Here is a 20,639-nt window from a genome sequence, read left to right as displayed (position 1 = left end):
GGGGCTACTCTTCATTGTGGTGCGCGGGCTTCTCATTGCGGCGGCTTCTCTTGTTGCAGAGCACAGGCTCCAGGCATGCAGGCTTCAGCAGTTGTGGCACGTGGGCTCAGTAGTTGTGGCTCGCGGGCTCTAGAGCACAGGCTCAGTAGTTGTGGCGCACGGGCTTAGTTGCTCCACGGCATGTGAGATCTTCCCGGACCAGGGCTTGAATCCGTGTCCCCTGTATTGGCAGGCAGATTCTTAACCACTGTGCCACCAGGGAAGCCCCAGCATACCTATTTTTGGTACTGATAAGCTGTTGCCATCCCAACCAGTGATGTAGCCAATCTCCTCAAATTTTTGGCCCATAGGAGTGAATAGATTCTTGATCCTTTGCTTCCCACAATGCATAGAAGGGACAGCCAAATTAGTCCCTCACTGCTGGACAACGCTGATGGAACTAAAAATGGGTTTGTAGCCCAAGAAAATGAACCCCAGGGCTGTCCAGAGTACTTTCCTGATACCTGGTGAGAGATTAAGATGCCAGTCACGTATATGCCCTGCAAGTTCAGTTCTGGGAAGGCCTTCAACATACCATTCTGTGATTTTCCCAAATAAAATGACAGACTTCGGTTATGCCTAAGGCTGATTCCTAGATTTTTTTTTTTTTTCCTGTGTTCACAGCATCTGGTACATTTTATTTTGTCTAACCAAAATAAAATGTTTATTAGCTTCATTTATGAAAACAAACTCACTTAACATTTTAATTGGAAACAGTTCATATGGTCTGTTCAGTGGAAGCTCAGATAGGCAAAGTGCAATAAGCAGAATGAAATATCACACATATGTCTCTGCATAAATCAACATGAAAAAGTATTTAAGATGTTTCAAATGGAAAAAGCAAGCTACAAAATAATAAGTACAGTGAGAGTTCTCTGTTAACCATTTTTTCCTAAACTATTTATTTATGTAGTATTATTATTTTTGCAAAAGTTATTGTTTTTGTAAATACAAAACAGCAAAATTAATGATAATGTTTGGGAAAAAAGATAATGTTCAAAACACATTTATTTTCTAAATCACTGAGGTTGATTTATATCAGATAATTTCAACAAATACAATGTTTAATGAAAAAACTGTGGTATACAGTGTAATTGTCTCTGGACACAAGTCTTCTTTACAAGTTAAAGAACAAAACTATTTCTTTTAATTAAATGTAGGTTTTAGAAAAACATTCATTACACATTACTACCGTAAAAAAAAAAAAAAGAATTCCCTAAGAAGAGCTCTAGCATCCAGTGAAATCTTTCTTAAGAGGTGAACCAAAATGTTTTTTTCAATCATATTCAGAAAATCTAATGTGTTTACTTGCTTGTTGAGTCTTTTCGAGTCTGATCTTTTCGGCTTTAGTGATTAACTACAGAGAAAGAAATCAGAAATTAGAATGTACTGGATACCTAAAAAGAGAAAGATAATTATGACTAGAAAAATCTCATAACTATTAGCTTGAATAAAACTTCTTAAAAAGGGGAAGAAGAAAACAAATGAGATAATTAAGCTTAGATCAAATCAGTTACAGAGAGAACTGTCTAGATTATGGCCTATTAAATAGATATTAAGTCTCTGAGTTACCTAAGATCCTCTCATTTTAGTTCCAGATTACTAAAAAAATTTTCAATTAAAAATAACCATTCCAGGGCTTCCCTGGTGGCGCAGTGGTTAAGAATCTGCCTGCCAATGCAGGGGACATGGGTTCGAGCCCTGGTCCGGGAGGATCCCACATGCCGCGGAGCAGCTAGGCCCGTGCGCCACAACTACTGAGCCTGCGCACCCTAGAGGCCGTGCTCCGCAATAAGAGAAGTCACCGCAATGAGACGCCTGCACACCACAGCCAAGAGTAGCCCCTGCTCACCACAACTAGAGAAAGCCCTTGCACAGCAATGAAGACCCAATGAAGCCAAAAAAAAAAAAAAAAAAAAAAGAAAACCACCATTCCAGCAACAAGGACCTACTATACAGCACAGGGAACACTCCTCAATATTCTGTAATAAACTAAATGGGAAAAGAACTTGAAAAAGAATAGATACATGTATATGTATAACTGAATCACTTTGCTGTACACCTGGAAGTAACACAACATTGTTAATCAATTATGCTCCAATATAAAATTAGGAAAAAAAAACATTCCATGCTGGTAATTTTTTTGACATTTTAGGAGGCTTAAGGACCAACATTTGTTGTTTCATAGCCCTTTGGGCTTGAGTATTAATTATCAAGACACTTCTTAAATGATGTGTGGTCTTTAATAATTATATGGTGCTTGAAAATTCATATATTATTTGAATGAGATAGCATATTTTGGGCTGAGTGCTACACAAAGGTTTGCTTACAAATTTAAAAAATATTCCAAATAAGAAACTGCTATTAAGAGTACTTAGTAATTACACCCTTACATAAATACTTGAAAATTTTAAAGAAGACAAATGAAATTATGTGGAATGCAGAAGAACATTTAAAATATCTATATATTCCAGAAGCTTTCTTGATAAAAAAAACTTAAGGTATCTTATTTAGCTTTGGAGGAAATGAAAATTGTATTCTCTTAAAAACACAGATTCTAATGAGTATTCATTAAAATAGTTTATTTAAACTGGTGATAAGTGGCCACTGGCAGGAAATCACTTTCAGATTAAACTAAAAGCCTTTTCATCAGTGAAGTGAGTCAAAATGTAAGTGTTTAAAACTGTCACACCGATATGCTCTTCACAAATTTTATGAATTCTACCTATACCTGCTTAATATCTGACCTATCAGTACTTTGTAAAGGAAAGAACATTTTGATAAAAACATTACAAAATTCAAATACGCTTTAAAAGCTAAAGAGAAATGAGAAAAGCCTTACTGTGTCTCCAGTACCTGTTATCTAATTTTACCAACGTGCTCAAAGTGATAGGGTACACTACAAAGATTTGGTCTGGGTAGAATGAATCAGACCCCTTTTGGCAGATCTTTCCTTCATCTTACTGATCTTTTGTCAGAGGTCTTAATTTAACTTAACTGTACTTGATTTTTATGGGTAAAAATATCATACATAGAAAATAAAATATTTTGACCAATTCTTTCATCTTTTAATTCTGTGTAAACTGACCAGAGCTTAGGAAAGTGTCCCCAGTAGCCTTCTCCTCCAAAGTGTGAAAATAAGAACCAGGATTTTTTATTAGTGCTTTTCTTTCACTCAATTATCGACCAAGTATAACGTTACTGTGGAAACGGTAGGCTGGCATGTCAGTGAGGTATTTATGCTATACTTTTGGCTGCTAATTTTTTCTAAATACTTAATTTCCATTAGTAACATGCTTCCTTCCAGTACTCCAGCTACACTGCCCTCCTAGTCTCACAATCTCCTTTCAAGGCCTCTGCACTTTCTTCTTTTTTTTAAAAATATTTTTATTTATTTATTTATATTTTTGGCTGCGTCGGTTCTTAGTTGCGGCACGCAGGCTTCTCTCTAGTTGTGGCATGTGGGGTTTTTTCTCTCTAGTTGTGGCGTGCAGGCTCCAGAGCACATGGGCTCTGTAGTTTGTGGTACTCGGGCCCTCTAGTTGAGGCGGCGGGCTCAGTAGTTGTGGCGCACCAGCTTAGTTGCCCCACGGCATGTGGGATCTTAGTTCTCCGACCAGGGATCAAACCATTGTCCCCTGCATTGGAAGGCAGATTCTTTACCACTGGACCACCAGGGAAGTCCCAAGGCCTCTGCACTTTCTGTTGCCTCGGACTGGAAAGCTGTGCATCTAAATTTTCCTGGCTTGCTTGCTCACTTCTCTAAGGTCTCCTCTACTGTCACCTTTGCAGAGAGAACTTTCCAGACAATCTCATCTCATGTATCCCATTATACTTTTGAGTTTTCTGTACAGCACATGTCATCATCTGACCTATTAATATATTACCTCTAAGCCTCAACAAAGAAGGGGACTTTGTTACTCACAGCTATATACTCAGTTCCTAGAACAGTGGCTAACACAAACTGGCACCAAAAATATTAATTAAATAAATTAACAAAGAAGTAAACTAAATTATGGTCTAACCCCCCTCTCCTCTGAGAAGCTTCTCTGTGTGGTACCTTTTTTTCATTTCTAGTTACATCCATAGCTTTAGCTAGGATTCTATACTTTCAGAGGTTTATCACACAAATCATGTGTATGATAAACCTGATGGTGTAACAGGTAAATGAGAACTCTCCCAGTCAATGACAGAACTACTCACTGCTTTCCAACCCAATTTATAAAATTCCCTAAGTCAATGTTTATTTTCTTGTCTCAAATTTAATTTGTGGAGATGGAATCTTTCTGAAAAACGAACTTTCTGATTTCTAGTTTTAAAAATATATACAATTTAAATGAAATTTCACACCAATTAGAAGGATAAGTATTATTTAACAAAATGATTTCATTTCAGTTGTCAGTTCTGGATTAATGATTTTAACATTTAAATACTCTCAAGCAGGCTTTGAAATTAACACCTCATGGACCTGAAAGAGTCCTTAAGATGGGAGGCCTTCCCATCTCAGCAAATTCAGTCCACAGTCACAGAAACAGAATTAACAAACACCAGTAGAAAACCTCCTCCTAAATCATCTTAAATTCCAATGAATCCTAGGCTATGTAACGCTGATGAAAAAAACTTGATTTTCCAATTAAAAAAATAAAGAATTTTATAAATAGGACCCTAAAGCAACAAACCTAGAACACAGGAAGTATGACCTTTCAAGTGCTAATCAATCATAAAAGGATGTACGTACATCTTTCCATATTTTACCGATTTTTACAATATACATTAAAAAATTGATACTAGTAATATTACTATTATTATGTGCACATAATAGGGCACAGTTATTATGTGTACATACTAGGGCACAGTTATTATGTGCCCTATTTTATTCTAAGCACTTTAAGATGTTCTAACCTTTACATGTATAATAATGTTTTAAAAGAATAAACTAGACAGCTTACTAGCAACAATAAATATCTGATAAATTTAGTGTCATTTAAAATAAAAGTATTGAAAGAGAGGCTTGCTATAAATTATTTAATGTACTTAGTTAACCTTGTTTTCTTCACTTGTCAGCTAGTCTAGAGAAAAAGGAATAAAGCTTACCGTTGCAAAAGGGAATGTTATGTGTAGTCTCTCAATCTTATCTTGGAGGCTCATATTTTTAAAAAGTACAATCTAAATACATTGTGTTTTTTACCATTAAGACAATCTTTAAATAATCATTCACCACAAAGCCATAAATGAAAGCAGCCAGAAATTTAAATTACAGCACTATTTTCTTTTTAAGAAAAGATAAAATTATGTACCCTTGTGTGGAAAATAATTCTAATTTCGTATATTTCAAAATCTAGAGAAATAAAAAAAACAAATATGAATTGATTACCTTTTCAGTGCCTCTTTTCTTTTCACGAGGCTGATTAAGTTTGGCCTGCCTATCTACCAAAATCTTCTGCCAATATCTCTGTTCATGGTCACCTTAAAAAAAACAGAACAAAAAAACCCACAAAAATGCTGATCATAAGGATACAGATGAAGAAACATAGTCAAGGCTTTATACTGTCAACAACAGAACCGGAATAGTTGTCTGATTTTATTTAATGCTACTTTATGCATATTATAGTACCAAAAAAACCCAACAACGTAGTTTCATTAGCCAAACTCAGAAATTATAAAACAATCACCCCACAATAAGAATTGTTAAAAAGAATGTTCTATAAAGTTTTACCAGAAAGAATCTCTAGTTTCCAGCAGTGTTTCTTTTTAATTTCCGTATATGCATTTATTACTGCTTGAGCATCCTCAGGAGTTTTAAATCTAGCATGGCATTCTGTATCTCCTTCCAGCAAATCAACATAGACAACTTCTGAGATTGCTGCCAAAGTATCCTGCATTAGAGTTTAGAAAGGCTTAAAATAAATAATAAAAATGTTTCAATATAATTCTAAAATTATTCCAATGGTTGTACTAGAATCTATTATAAAATTTTGCCATATGTCATTTAAAATGAGAAGAAACTATCCTATATCAAACATTTCTTCTAAAATATATACAAATGGGGAATTTCCTGGCGGTCCAGTGGTTAGGACTCTGTGCTCTCTCTGCTGAGGGCCCAGGTTCAATCCCTGGTCGGAGAACTAAGATCCCATAAGCCACAGGGTGCGGCCAAAAACCAAAAAAAAAAAAAGAGAGAAAGAAAAAAACCCCCCAAAACGAATGCTCTTAAAAAGTGACTTGGACAAAGTTGAGAACCAATTTAACATCAACTCCAATAATAACTTTCCTTCCTTTAACAGCATCCTTAAAATCTTAACTGGAATGGGAATATTGCATAAGGAAAAGAGTTTTGTAGAGCGGAATGTACAAATACAACCCCAAATTCAGAAGAAGGTTTCCAAGTCTGGGTGTAGTTAAAGAGTAAAATTAAAAACAAAATTGAAAAGGGATTAAGGAAGAAGGTGTGTTTCCACTCACCTGTACCAAATCACTTATGACTTAAAATATATGTAAACTTTTTATAACCACTTGTGAAAAAAGTTTCAAGGAACATACAAAGTAGTTCCCAAGTAGTCTATGGGAATACAGATAGCTCAAGAGCTTTTATTCTCTGATAAAATACCGAAGCATCCTCTTCTAAACAAGTTGAGTCACACAGCAAGGAAAAGTTTTACCTATAGGGCCTGCTGTGAGGGCAAATTAACGAGATTCCTGCATTCCTAGTCTTTTTTTTTTTCACAGCAGGTTCTACAGTGTATGCAATGCAATTATGCAGGAATGTTACACTAATTCTTAATTCATCAACTTCCATTCATAAAGCTAAAGAAATAACTGAAGGTTCCCAACTGGGGGAAAAAAGTCTTACCCACCTCACCTCCTTTAGTTTTAACCCAAAATTTCAAGGCACAACTAATTTAGATTACTTTTATTTATTTATTTAAAAAAATTTATTATTTTCTTTGGCCCCGCCGTGCAGCTTGTGGGATCTTAGTTCCCTGACCAGGGATGGAACCCGGGCCCTCGGCAGTGAGAGCGCGCAGTCCTAACTAGTGAACCGCCAGAGAATTCCCTAGATTACTTTTAGCCACTGCATTTTTAACGTATGAATTACAAAAAGAACTGAGCAATACCTGGAAATATTTTTTCATAAGAAAAGTTTATCAGTTAATAATAAAGAATAAGTAGTAAAAACCTGTGCTTATGTACAAGCCAGGGACTAAATCTTAATTCATCCCAACACTTAAAACACTGCCTATCACAAAATAGGCTCTTAATAAATGTATGCTAATTCAATGAAAAAAAAATTAAGAGAACTGGAGAGAAATATACCTGCTAATTCTTCCCTTTTGTCTATCTAATCATTATTAAATTTAGACACAAAGCAAGAAAAATAGGGTATGAAGTGATGAAATTTTAATGTATTCATTGGTAGTAGTGAGAGTTTTATAATTGATATATCAGACAGATTAGATTACTACAATTCAAAAGATATTTACCAAATATCCATTATAATGTCAGGCTAATCTCCGGATTTAAAACCCTTCTTAGAATGACAAATTAACCTGGTAATCACAAGGGCAAGTCACAGACAGCAGTAACAATCCTAGCTCAGTTTTTGCTCCAGCAAAATGTAAGTAATTACTAACTTGGTTAATGCAGTTATTTTACGATTTTGGTGATCATAAATGAAGAATCTGTAATTGACATAATTACCATTTAGATAATAAAAGCTATTTGATAAATATAATTAAACCTATGTCAGTCATTCCAAATAACAAACTTTGCGTAATTTTTCTGTTAAATCTTTTGCAATCTGACTAACCACAGCAGCATTTACATCCTCAATTTTTTATCCTTCTTATTTGAAAATCTATACTGCGACCAAACTTTGAAATGCAAGCTGGTAATACCAATTGGGGATTGACCAGGTTCCTCATTAATACTGTAATGAGAATCTAAATTTATGTGTTAGTGACAGCTACAGGATTTTAGGGGATAGGGTTTCAGATAAAGAGTGCTTACAGATGGTTACAATGAGCAACCTTAATGGTTACGCAAGTTAAAAAATGTGACTGCTAAGAGTCTATGCAAAAGCAAAACAATATACTATATGGTGCTGATGTCAGTATAAGACTTTTATATTTGCTATGTTACAGAACATGTTACATAGTTTAAAAAGAAAGTGTCTTACCTAAATGGGTGACAAGGTTTAAAAGTAAATAAAATAGGGTACTCCCACTCAAAGGAATATGTGAATAAGCAAGAAATATTGCTGTGCTGGTACAAAATGCTGTAGAAGATAACTTTATAAAGTGAAAAAAGAAGACTAGTACCATATGAATAGCAATTTAAAGTGTAAATTGTGTAGAAATAAAGATTTATTTGCATATACATATAAAATGTTTGGAGCTTTGCAAAATAGTTTACACTTTTATGTAATTGTTCCAAATTTTAAAAATAATCAGCATGGATTAAAAATACCAAAAATTTTTAAAAATAAAAATTTTAAAGGCTCTTTTCTCCAAAAAAAAAACCCTGCCTTTCTTTCAGGAAAAAAATTTCAATTCCCAAGAGGATTCATTAACAGACAAAAATAAACTAAGCCCATGGTAAGTGAAAAATATGCATATTATCCCTTTTATTCCAAAATAGTTCTGACTTGTTTTAAGTCACAAAATCTTTTAGGAATCTATTGAAAGCTAAAAGCTCTAATGAAAACAAATTACAAATTCTCTAGTTTGCTCCAAACCAGACAACGGCAGATAATTACAATTTTATTTTAAACATAATTTCAAACCAACTCTAATGTTGATTAAATCTTTAAAAAAGTTTTAGCACTGAGTATTTTCCTAAAATCTAGTTTCTCTAGATTTTTCTGAAAACAGAGGAAGTCCCCTAAAAATGAATACTGGGAACCATTTTACTTTATCTGCCTTATTAGTTATAATAACTATAGTATGGTTTCATCATCCAACTATACAACAACCATTAAGGGCACCAGTAAAAATAAGCACAAATTGCACTTTTCCTATAATAAATGGATTAAACTATGTTTGCTGTAAATTTGATCCAGTGAGGAATTTCAGTCTTTAGAATTTGCTTCAAGTCAAACTTAAGGGTTATTATGGAATCAAAACCAATAAGCAATTTACCACAAGAGAACAAATTCTAATTTCATTTGCTCCATTTTCCATATTCAAAACACCTTCACATGGGGGAGTTTTTTAGAGGAAAGAGAAACAACTATCCTGGGGATTCAAAAGCATTACCCTGACTTGTTTCCTGCCAGGTAAAGGCTCAGTGCTAATGATCTTCACAATCACACCACTCACAAACTGTGGTCCTGCTGCATTAACCTTCTCCTGGGGACCACCCTCTTCACTGTCTGCTGTTTGAAAAGAAAAAGACCAGAAATAAATCTCTTACACTTAATAATTTAACCCTTAGGAGGCCCACTTTAGAATAACAATAATGATTTCTCAGCCTGATTTAAATAATTAATTTAAATTTACTCATAAAGTCATTATGTTGTAAGTTATACTATTTATTGCAGATTACCATGAAGTAAAATACAAAAGCCTTTATTACTGTAAATGCAAACTTTTACCATTAGAAGAGCACTTGTAAAACCTTAAAAAAAAAAAAAAAAAGCTCCTTTTCAATGAACCAAGTAACAAAGTGCTTTACTCAGTGAAGAAATAAACAGGCATAGGATAATATATAAGAATATTGCATATAAATTACAATTCAAATGTGAAATTTATATTTTCAACTTAGAGGAATTTAAAATATATCCTAATATTGAAGATTTCACGAAAATCTTGTTTTAATTTGTTCCTGCTTGTGGTTAATACCAAGGAATAACACGTCAGGTGAGAAATTATCATCTTTGTTTATACAAACCTGCTCAACTCAAACTAGGCACTCATTACTAAATTTGATTAATAATGAAAACTGTAGAGAAAATTTATATGATTAAAAAAGATTCTGTTTAAAATGAACCCTTCAAATATTCTTATGTTAAGAATAAATCACATGTCTGGACAACTTGACAAATCAGTAATTGTTCTAATAACAACCACTGTATAATCAAGTTTTTAAAACTAAAGTTTATCATATAATAACTCAGAAAGTACATTTAGTGTAAGTACAATATAATGCTACAAAAACTATCATAGTGATGCTTACTTTTTTCACTTTTCATTTCGGACTTAGTAGGTACTCCAAGGTTTGTTTCCATTTCTGACTCTGATTTTATTTGGGATATTGTTTTTTTTAAAGAAGCCATGCTAGCTTTCTGCAGTGCTAAATACTCTTTTTTCAAATCCAGCCATTCGGTCCTATAATGAAAAAACACTGTACTTTTAAAATAGTGACAACAGCTCATGAAATAAAATGTAAGTATCTAATACAGACATTCAGTAACTTACAATCACTCCTCCTCCCAACCTTTCTTTCTTTAAACACTTACACTCAAATTATTTCCTGAGTTCTAAGTCCATCTGGCAAACAAGCAAAGGGGAGTTCCCTTTGCCCCAACATTCAGATTAAATGTTTTATATTTGCTGATTCAATTCCTGAGTATGTTTCAAATATATGAATTGATGAAAATAAAAGTATTGAATTAATTAACTAGTAACATTTACTAGAAAAGTCAGTCAACTCTGAGGAAAAAATGAGAAATTAAAATTTAAAGATTTGTTAAACTGCTTCCAATTTGAGAGACAACATTCCTTAGTATTTACTTGAATCAAAAGGAATTTCTAAGAAGAAAAAAACACCCCATGGAAGCAATTTATTTATTTACATACATTTAACGTGTAAGATGTTTCTTCAAACAGCTAGAGCTCCTCCAGATAGAAACACAATGCCTCGCCTGGCTCTGCAGGAGCACTCATTGTTACCCTAATCTATGCCATCAAACAAGCAGATAGGGGATTTTTTTTTTTTTTAAAGAGGAGAATATCTGTGGTAATGGTTTTAGCTGTTAACATTGACATCTGTATACTTCAAAAAAAAAAAAAGTATCCAGACCCACCCAGGACCATACATTCCCTGAGAGCTGATACATTAGAATAACAAAGGGCTCTTGTAATGATTCTCTGAGATAAAAAGGCAAAAGGAATTCAGGAGTTAAGAATAGTATAAATAGAAGTACCCAAAGTCCTTGCCTTTTAACCCTCCAAGAGGAAAACTGGATTCTTTGGAAAGTAATCCAGGAAGGTTAAGAAAAACTCTCTTCTAAAAGGTATGCCATTTACTTTCTTCTACTTATCTCTCACCCCTTGAGTAGATGGACTCCCTTTAACTTTAACATGGAAGTACTTTCTGTGACTTTTAAAATAGTAAGTGCTTCCATGTTTTAGTAGAAGTGAATCCAAATTATGCCTCCGGATTCGAGATGGCAACCTTTCTAATCTACAGAAGCCAAGGGGATCCCCTTTGCTTTAACATGGGGGTACCTGCTGTGTAAAACAAAAGTAAGTGCTTCCATGTTTCAGTGGAGGTGTCCCCAAACCGACACTTTTTCAAGGATTCAGATCTATTTTTATAGGATAAATTGGTGAAACTGGCTACTAATGAAGCTCTGAAAATAAAATAATGAAAATACAGCATTGCTTGTTTAATTTTGAATAAAGGATAAAAATATATAATCCTTACGGTGAAATTTTACTTAATTTAACTTAAAAGAGCTTTGTCCGACAGGTCCAAACTGATGCGTTTGTTCTGATCCCAGATTATTTTCTAAATTTCCTTTACAGGTCAAAGGACATTCATGATTTTTATTTTTCTTCCCAAGACTGGGCTCCCCACCACTTAAACGTGGATGTACTTGCTTTGAAACTAAAAAAGTAAGTGCTTCCATGTTTTAGTGATGGTAAGTCTTCCTTTTTCATTTTAACTTCAAGAAAACTTCAGGAGTACTTAATTGAATGGCTGGTCTATGGTACATTAAAGCTGTACTTCTAAATCTATTAAGGAACACCCTCTACTTTAACATGGAGGCACTTGCTGTGACTTGATAAAAAATAAGTGCTTCCATGTTTTAGTGCGGTGGTTCCTTTTTAAACCCCAATTGTGTTATAGCAACTTGTCTGCAGATCATGGCTTCAGGCCATTACTGTTGCTAATATGCAACTCTGTTCAATACAAATTGGAATTGCACTTTAGCAATGGTGATGGAGTGTGCCAACTGCCAACGATATAATTTGTACCGCTGACTTACTTTGATAGTACTCGTAATGGTATAACCTCTTCTCCCATTTTATGCCTCTCTTTATGTTTCTTCTTATGCTTTCTTTTTGCTTTCAAGAGGGATCCATCTTTTATATCTCCAGTGTCTTTTTCCTCTTCAGTAGAGACTTCTAATTCTAAATTAAATAACAAGAAATAAAGACGTGAGTTAAGAAAAAAAGAAAACCTTATTTATCTAATCGTAAGCTTAAAGTTAGAAATACCTTTGTTTTCTTTACAAACTTCTGAAGCTTCTTTTTTAATGTTGCCTTTCTGAGCCACTTTTTTAAGTTTTGATTTGGGAGTTAGGTAATCTGCATCTTCAGAGCTACTTCTCTTTCTCTTCCCTGTTTTGCCTAAAGGTAAGCTGGATACTTCAGTTCTTTCTCGTTTTTTCTTCTTCTTTGTGGGAGGCTTTTGGGGTTCAGTAACCTCTACTTCAGAGCCCTCAGATGTGGTCCTCGATCTTTTTTTACAGCCACTTTCCTTGCTTGTGTCCATATTTGACTCTTTGGTCTGGATACTGTCTTCTTTCTTCATTCGGCCTTTCTTCTTCTTTTTCTTTTTCTTTTCTTCTGTAACAATTTTATCTTTTTATTATTTATTATTTTACTTCAACTACATCTACTTTAAAAATATTTAATAACTCACCAGCTACTCTAAGGGCAGGAATGGGCTTGTTTTTCACTGTCTTGGGAAATATACCAGGTTTCCTTGGTGCTTCCTCTGGTGGGTTATTAAGAAACTGAAATGAAATAAAATTTTGTTACTATTTAAAACACTTGGTAATTTTCTTTTCCTTTCTTTTAGGTTCTGGACCTACCTCAATAGCTTTTGCTGCTTGTTCTTTTGTTTCAAATTCCACAAAGGCAAATCCCTTTGGATCTCCAGTAGACTTATAATGTGGTATACTTATATAAACAACATTGCCACATTTCCCAAATACTCTTTCAATCCAGCTGTGATTAACATTTTTGGGAAGTAATTCCTATGATAAATTAGAAGCAATATTAAATAAAATGTTAAATCTTAGAATAAATTTTTACTTTACTGAGTATTAAAATGTTTCTGTTGTTTTTTGGGGACGACACTTCTGAGCGTTTGCAGAAAAATGGCTTACCACATACACAGTCCGCTCATCCTCATCCTTTGGTCTCTCACCCAGAGGCTTTTTCCTCCTGATTCTGGTGCCTTCTAAATCCAGCTTTAAAACAGTACATAAGATTATATAATTAGTATAAACACTAATACAATATTATGTGACATAGTAAGTTGTAACAATTCTTACCTCTACAACAGCTGAATTTTTCAGTGCTCTGGCTATTAACTTTCCATCAGTGGTCAATTTTTTCATTTTGTTGAATGACACGAGAAGTGATATATCAACATCTAATGAAAACAAGTTAAAGTGAATAAATATAATTAAAAATAAAACATTAAAAAGATAAACCAGCAGGATAAATGGTACCTGGGATGAATTTAATCTGCCCCTTAAGTTAGGCACAGCCCTACTGGTCACGGTTTTACATTTATAACACAAAATTGATAAAATTTCCCTTCAAAACTAGTCAAGGTGTTTTGAAATGCGGACTAGGTAAAACGCCTTTCTGTCTGAATCCTGCACATACCTCAATGCATTCTCAAACATATGTGGTAAATGTTAATCTGCTTTGAAGTTGCTAGAGGCCCAGTGAGTCTTTAACTGTAAAAATATAAAGGCTATAAAAAGTGAGCTACAATAGTTCTCGTAAAATTATACTCATTACAAAAACGTACAGTGTATTTGATGCTATATACACTACATTACAGAATTACATACACTATCTTAGAAGTAGATACACCTCTTAAAACTAGTTCAATTATACACTGAAGCAAACTTACATCCATCTGTAGATTTTTCTATCTGCTCTCGAAGAAATCTATCCTTGTGAAGATTTGCATCTCCAAACCAGAAGTCCACCTGCTTTGCAATATCTGCAAGCACCTGTTTTACCCGAGACCTTTTCTTTTTTTCTACTTCTTTTTTCTTTTCAGTGCTTTCCTCTTCCAGTGCTTTTTCTTGATTTCCACTTTCAGTTTCCATTCCTGTTAACTGGGAAAAGGTAAATATCAACTCAGTACAAGTAATTAGTAAGTAATACAGAAAAAATGTTTAGTTTAGCCTTTGTCTGAAGGGAAATGGACTCAAATTGGCTGCCAGAGAACAAACTTCAGGGGAACACTTTTCAGACATTTTCACCATCAGCTGAGGAAACTTTCATTGGCCTTGCGTGTTTAATTTTTTTTTTTTTTTTAGTTCTTCCTCCTTCACTTCTCATTTGGCCTTGTTTTTACTTTTAAAATAATTTACCTCCTATGTTATGGAGCATAGCTTCAGTATTTTATGTCTTAAACTGCAGAACCAGATCATCCTAGTATAATTTATGTCTACATTTATATCTCAAAGTATAACATTAGGGACTGAAACAGTCTTCATTTAAAAAAACCTCAAAAAAGTTATTCGCATTTTAAAATACAACTTCTAATGAAATAAAAATTGATTCTTGATTTTTAAAAATGTTAATTTGTTTACTAGAAGCAGAATTCAACTGCTAAGCCACAGAATCCACCATTTCTTCTTCAGGTGACCTTCCTGTCCCAGTGTTTATTTCCCGGGCGGCAACTTTCCACCCCCTCATCCCTCAAGGGACTGTGCATGCCTCTTCTTTGCTCCCTCCGCTCTAGCCATGCTGCTTTTCTAGCTGTAGCTACAACTCAGCTGGCAAACTCAACTGAGGGATTTTTGAACTTGCTATTCTCTCTAAAATTATCCCCTAGAAAACATGGCTTGCTTCCTCACTTGCTGAAGTCTTGTTCAAATGTCACCTCAGTGAGATCTCCCATAACCCTATTTAAAACTGCAAAGTTCTGGACAGATACTGTATCTCTCCAGTCTTTTTTCTATTGCACTTACAACCTTCTAACATTACTATACATTTGTTTATTCTTTATCCTTCCTAGAATGTAAGATTGATGAAATCAGATTTTTGTCTCTTTTGCTTACTGGTGAACCCCCAGTCGCCGGTACACAGTACTCATTCAAAAATTTGTTGAATGAATTGTGTCATCTTAGTTGAATCACTAAAGGTATGCACACAAAAATGAGTAGATGAGCAAAGACTTAACATGAGGCCTGGGGTGATGCAGCCTTGCCTAAGAATAACCTCGGTCTCCCATAACATGGTTTTTTTTGGAAACAGGAGCGTTAAGACAAATGGGGAGAGTTTCATCTGTCTCCTCTGTCGCACTGGGTTGGGAGCTGCTATTAGTTGGTATGCAGTCCTTAAGGCTGTGACCAGAATGACACAATAGATTGGTGGGCAAAGGGGCTAAAGCTTTTACATATCAAGGTGACCCAAAACACCGTTGCCTTTATCTGTGGAAGCCATACTTGTCTACTGTAGATGGGGGGACTGGGGGCAGGGGAAGCAGTGGATTTGGGTAAATGCTGGGGCTAGGCCTCCAGATGAGATGAAGATTCTGTCCCTACTGTATCTTCTGCCTTGTATCCTTTAAAGCTCAGTAAACACAGTATTAGATTAAAGCCTATTTGTGTCTCCCGAGTCTGACTGTCAGCTAGAATCTGTCACTGCAGCAGTGATGCTGCAGACAGTAACAGAAATAGTGTTTCAAAGTGACATCCAGTAAGAGGGCACAAAGCCATTAATGCATTTCACTTCAATCTCCAACTAAATGTGCATTCTCACCAAAGTCAATAGAAGAGTATTCTGGTATTTTTAGAATAGGCTTCTGCTGATTGGCTAAGCACCAATTTTTTAAATATACAAGTAGTGAAGTATTTATTTAGATGATGCTAGCATAACTCATAAAATGGAGGAATATGTCAGAATTAATCATTAGAAAGACAATCAGGTGTCATTCAGTGCTGCATAACCACAGTCCTCACCTCGCACTCCCACTCCAACCCATCCTGCCAGGCTCTCCTTTCCACCTTTCTAATGAAACTGAAAACAATTATCTCCGCTGTCTACCGGACCTCTCAGCAGCATTTGCAGTTGGTAACTCCCTCACTGAAAACATTTTCTTCCTTTAGCTTCCAGGAGTATTCTTCTCAATTTCCTTTTCTGGACCCTCCTACTCTGCTCTACCTTTACATGCTGCCTAGGATTGTATTCAGTCCTGAGCCCCCTTCTTATCTACACAGACCTCCTTTCAGAGGGTGTCTGGCTTTAAGCTCCTTGGCTCTATGCTGATGTTTCACAAATCTATCTTCTCCAGCCCTGACTTTTCCCATTAGCTCCCCATTCCAACATGGAACTGTCCATTTGACCTCTTCACTTGTTTATTTCTTGTGTATCTCAAGCTTAAATTGGCAGAAATTGAACTCTCAAATTTTAACAGACCTATTTTTTGCCTAGTTTTCCCCACCTCAGAAAACACCAGTGACAAAATTGCTGAGAGGGCAAAAACACTGAAATCCTTCTTAATTCTTCTTTCCTCACACCCCATAGCCAATTCATTAGCATTTCTGTTAGCTCTACCTTTTCAAAACACATACTGAATATGAATCTTTCTCATTTCTTCCATCACAACCACCTGTTCCAAGCTATCATGGTGTCTTGCCTGAACTTCTGCAAACACATCCTAACATCTGCTTGCTTCTACTCTTCTTCCATTATCATCAATTCTCCAGATAGCAGCTGGAATAATCATTTAAATATGTAAATAAAATGTCAATCTCTTGAACAAAATCCTCCACAGGTTTCTTATCACACTCAGAATAGAATCCAAAATCCTTCCTGTGGCCTAGAGGCCCTATTCCATCTGGCCCGGGGATCTCGCTCTAACTTCATCACTCGCAACTTCTTCCAGGGTGCTCATTCCAACCACAACACACCATCTTTTTGTTCCTTTTTCAACAAGCTAAGGCCATTCCCATCTCAAGGCTTTTGCTCCTGTGGCTCTCTAGCTTCCCTGCCACACCTGCAGGGATTACTTCCTTGTTCATTCAGGTCTCTGCAAATGTCACTCTCTCAAAGAGGCTTTCTCTTTCACCCAATCTAAAATATCCCCTCCCGGCCAACCTTAACCCTACCCGCCCCCTCAGTCACCACTTTCTACACTTGTATCCTCTTATCCCTACCTGGAATTATAATTCTATTGCCTGTCTGCCTCACTAGAATATAAACACTATGAAGGTAGAGATTTCAGTTTGATCACAACCTCAGCATTTGTTGAATAGTTAAATAATATATCTAAAAGGATCCAATAAACTGTAAAGTGTTAAGTATTTCAAGTTATTTTGTTAGGGGGTAGAATTATAAACAAAATACAAACGTAGGGTATGACTGTCACTACAGCAGGATCCACGCTAACTTTCCCTTCTGAAAAAACTACAAATTATAGAGGGCAGACTACCAGCTCTCCATTTCTTTGCATCATCAAAGCCACCATCTAAGGAAACAGTGGACAGAACTGCATAAGCACAGAAAGTCACAATTGTCCCAGAAATCAGACTTTTCCCATCATTCTCATATCTCAGCCCAGATTCTCCTTCTTTCCTGCTCCTAAAGATTTTTTTGTGGCTTGGAGAATTAAGTTCAGAAAATCTTGCCTAGTGTGAATAACACTCACCTGCAATTTTCAATCTTAAAAATATATTCTATAGATAATCAAATACACCTTCACTTTAGGGGAAGACATGAATTAAACAGGAAATAACAAGCTATGGTACAAGTTAGCTTCCCTACACAATGGTTGCAGAAGATCAGGAAGTTACATGGCAGTACTTTTGTTACAATTTTGATCTTCATAGTTTACTTTCTCAATGTCCTATGATAACAAATATGTGTGTTGTCATTCCATACATTCCAAATCAAACTTATTATCTTTCCTACCCATGACTGTTCTTCTCACCATCCTCATTTTATTTAAGGATGACATTTTCCACTTAGTTAACCAATCAAGCTATTTACTAGCTGTATGGATTTTGAGCAAGTTACCTCACCTTTCTACGGTCTATAAAATGTAAATAAAAATTATACCTGCATAATGGAGTTGTTGTAAGAATCAAAATAAATAAACCACTTCCCATTGCTGCTATATAGCACACACTCAATAATATGTAAGCATTATTATTTATTATCATTTTATCATTTACCAATCTGTTATTAAGTCCTATCAATTCAGCCTTTGGAATGGCTCTTATCTCCATCCAGTGTTTTCCACAACTACGGTCACAACAATATGGAACTCGTTTATAAATTGTTCTAGAAGTCATCCATCCTTCACAGAAGCTGTGTAACTTGTCTAAAACACAGATCTAATTTTCTGACTCTGACGTTAAAACTTTCAACATTAGAAACTCCTCAGCACCTTCTAGTAACATAATCTGTAGTTTTGAAAAACTGTTAAATGAACAAACTGGTTTCATGGGCTTTAAACAAATAAAAGTTACTGTGTAACGATGCCAGTTACTTTACATACATTGTTTTAAATCCTCATAATCCCTCTAGGTTCTTTTAACTTCTTTTTACAAAGGCTCAAAGATTAAGTGACTTGGCTAAAACTAGCTGGGTAAGTAAGCTCAGGTACGCTTGACTCCCACACTGCCTACCTTTTAGTAGACCTTCCTGCAACCTGTTACCATGCGCTCTATGTTCTGACTCAGAAATCCGTAATCTGAAGTCCATGGAATTGGCGATATTTTTCAAGAATTCTTGTGACTCCCATGAAATTTTCAAAAGATAAATTTTAAAGAAAAGGTGAAATCATGACCCTTCTACATATATAAAATGAACACGTATCAAAGATTTTATTTAAGCAATTAACCAGGGAACTAGCCAAGTGTTAAAAACCAGGAGTTTTAAACTCCTGGTTAAAAGGAGTTACTCAAAAACTCCTTTTCAAAGGAGAACTCAAAAATTAGACACGCACAAGTACAAGCAATCAGGAATGTTGAAATGAATTTGTTAAAATAGATTGCAATACTAATCAAGGCAATAATTGCAAGACTGATTTCCATTATTGTTTTCTACAACTTACACAATTGTAAAATAGCTCAGTGACGATGAAAGGCAGAGATAACCTGGAACAGTGAGTTAGACAAGACACCACATATATGTGTGTATGAATATATATATAGGCCATTTCAACGTCTTCCACAATTTTTCTTAGAAAAAGTTGTAGCAAAACGTTTTGACATGTACATGCATTTTCCAGGGAGGCTCATCCATAGCTTTTAAATCATGTTTTAAAAGGAAATGGTGTGCCCAAAAGGTTAAGAACCATTGTTCTAGTCACAGCTGACTATTCAGCAGTACCCAAACACTTTCTTGTCTCTGAGCCTTTGCTTTAAATGAGTCTTCTCGTCTTCCTTGCCTTATAAACTCCTATACAATTTTCAAGGCCCAGGTTAAATGGCATCTTACTCTTTCTAGCCTTCCACTACCACCTCTCCACCATCTGTTTTCCCTTAAGTAAGTCTATTAACGTACTCAGTACACTATTTAACGCTTATTATTTGTTCCTTCCGTAACTGGATTTTCAGCTCTCTGAATGACAAGGACTAAAGTTCTGAGAAAGAAAATGACTTAATTTTAAAATACAAGTCCTCACATTCGCTATCTTTTAGCCAGCAATACTCGAACCTGTGAAGTAAAGCAATTTCACTTTTGACTACTGCCCCTCTCGGTACCCGTCCTTCCGCACGGAAGCCGCCAAACGCTGGACGGCCCCGAACCTTCCAACACCGGACAACACGCGCCCCCAATCACTGAAAATTGGGAACTACAAGGGCTGCCGGAGGACTTTTGCGCGTGCGTACAGAGGACTAGGACAAGCGAACTGATGGGTTGATGGGAGGGGGCGGGGTGAGGACACATGATAGAATGGGCTGCATAAAAAAGGACTGAGAGGAATTCAGACCTCACCCAACCTGGGCGACCCTATAGTCCACTTAGAACTTACTCCGTCCAACTGCCAAAATACACGGCCAGAGACTGCGTCCTTCAGTCCTTCACGTCTCCCGATCCTTAAAGTCGTAGTTGTTTTCGCGTCATAGGAGGAGCGACAGCGTTCTTCCGTACGCCTCGGAAAAGCCAGGCCCAGCGACTGTGCGTCCGTTGTTTACGTCACAGTCGTGGGCTGCCTCAGCGTGCGGGGCGGGGCATCGGAGAAGGCGGCCGCTACGGAGGCTCGCAGACGATGAAGAATTTGATTGGCGGTTTGAAAACGGCGGTTCTCGCCGGGCGGTGGTGGGCGGGCTAAATATAGGAGCTTGATCTGGTGTGGTCGCGAGTGGATGACGTCACGGCCTTTCGCGGGAGATATTCGAAAATGGATTTTGTGCAATAGAAGGGTGAGGTGAGCTGTTTCACGGA

The 20,639-nt window shown here is 35.9% G+C and overlaps 1 protein-coding gene across 2 annotated transcripts; it reads right to left on the bottom strand.

The window, feature by feature from the left end:
* Positions 1–1,026: 1,026 nt before the first annotated feature.
* On the bottom strand, positions 1,027–20,394 carry LARP7 (La ribonucleoprotein 7, transcriptional regulator). Of its 2 annotated transcripts, none has more exons than XM_059924225.1 (13): positions 20,227–20,394; positions 14,140–14,350; positions 13,547–13,647; positions 13,379–13,462; positions 13,082–13,246; positions 12,910–13,003; positions 12,483–12,830; positions 12,251–12,395; positions 10,213–10,364; positions 9,294–9,412; positions 5,756–5,915; positions 5,414–5,505; positions 1,027–1,396 (listed from the first exon to the last, which is right to left on the bottom strand). In XM_059924225.1, the coding sequence occupies exons 2-13, from the start codon at positions 14,339–14,341 to the stop codon at positions 1,316–1,318; spliced, it is 1,743 nt and encodes a 580-aa protein (XP_059780208.1). In that variant the 5' UTR covers positions 14,342–14,350; positions 20,227–20,394; the 3' UTR covers positions 1,027–1,315. The 2 variants fall into 2 exon arrangements, with proteins under 2 accessions (XP_059780208.1, XP_059780207.1); XM_059924224.1 differs by having other exon boundaries at positions 1,029–1,396; positions 12,483–12,833.
* Between the last annotated feature and the right edge of the window lie 245 nt (positions 20,395–20,639).

Source organism: Balaenoptera ricei, chromosome 5, assembly GCF_028023285.1.
Source record: "Balaenoptera ricei isolate mBalRic1 chromosome 5, mBalRic1.hap2, whole genome shotgun sequence".
NCBI classification, from domain to species: Eukaryota; Metazoa; Chordata; class Mammalia; order Artiodactyla; family Balaenopteridae; genus Balaenoptera; species Balaenoptera ricei.
This window is presented reverse-complemented; position numbering and strand designations above follow the sequence as displayed.

Excerpts from the sequence above, each read along its gene's own strand:
- LARP7 (XM_059924224.1), bottom strand. The coding sequence starts at position 14,341 with ATGGAAACTGAAAGTGGAAATCAAGAAAAAGCACTGGAAGAGGAAAGC. Across the intron at positions 9,413-10,212 it reads CGAAATGAAAAGTGAAAAAA|CAGACAGTGAAGAGGGTGGT; the intron begins GTAAGCATCACT and ends CTTTTCAAACAG. Across the intron at positions 5,506-5,755 it reads GAAACTAGAGATTCTTTCTG|GTGACCATGAACAGAGATAT; the intron begins GTAAAACTTTAT and ends GTTTTTTTTAAG.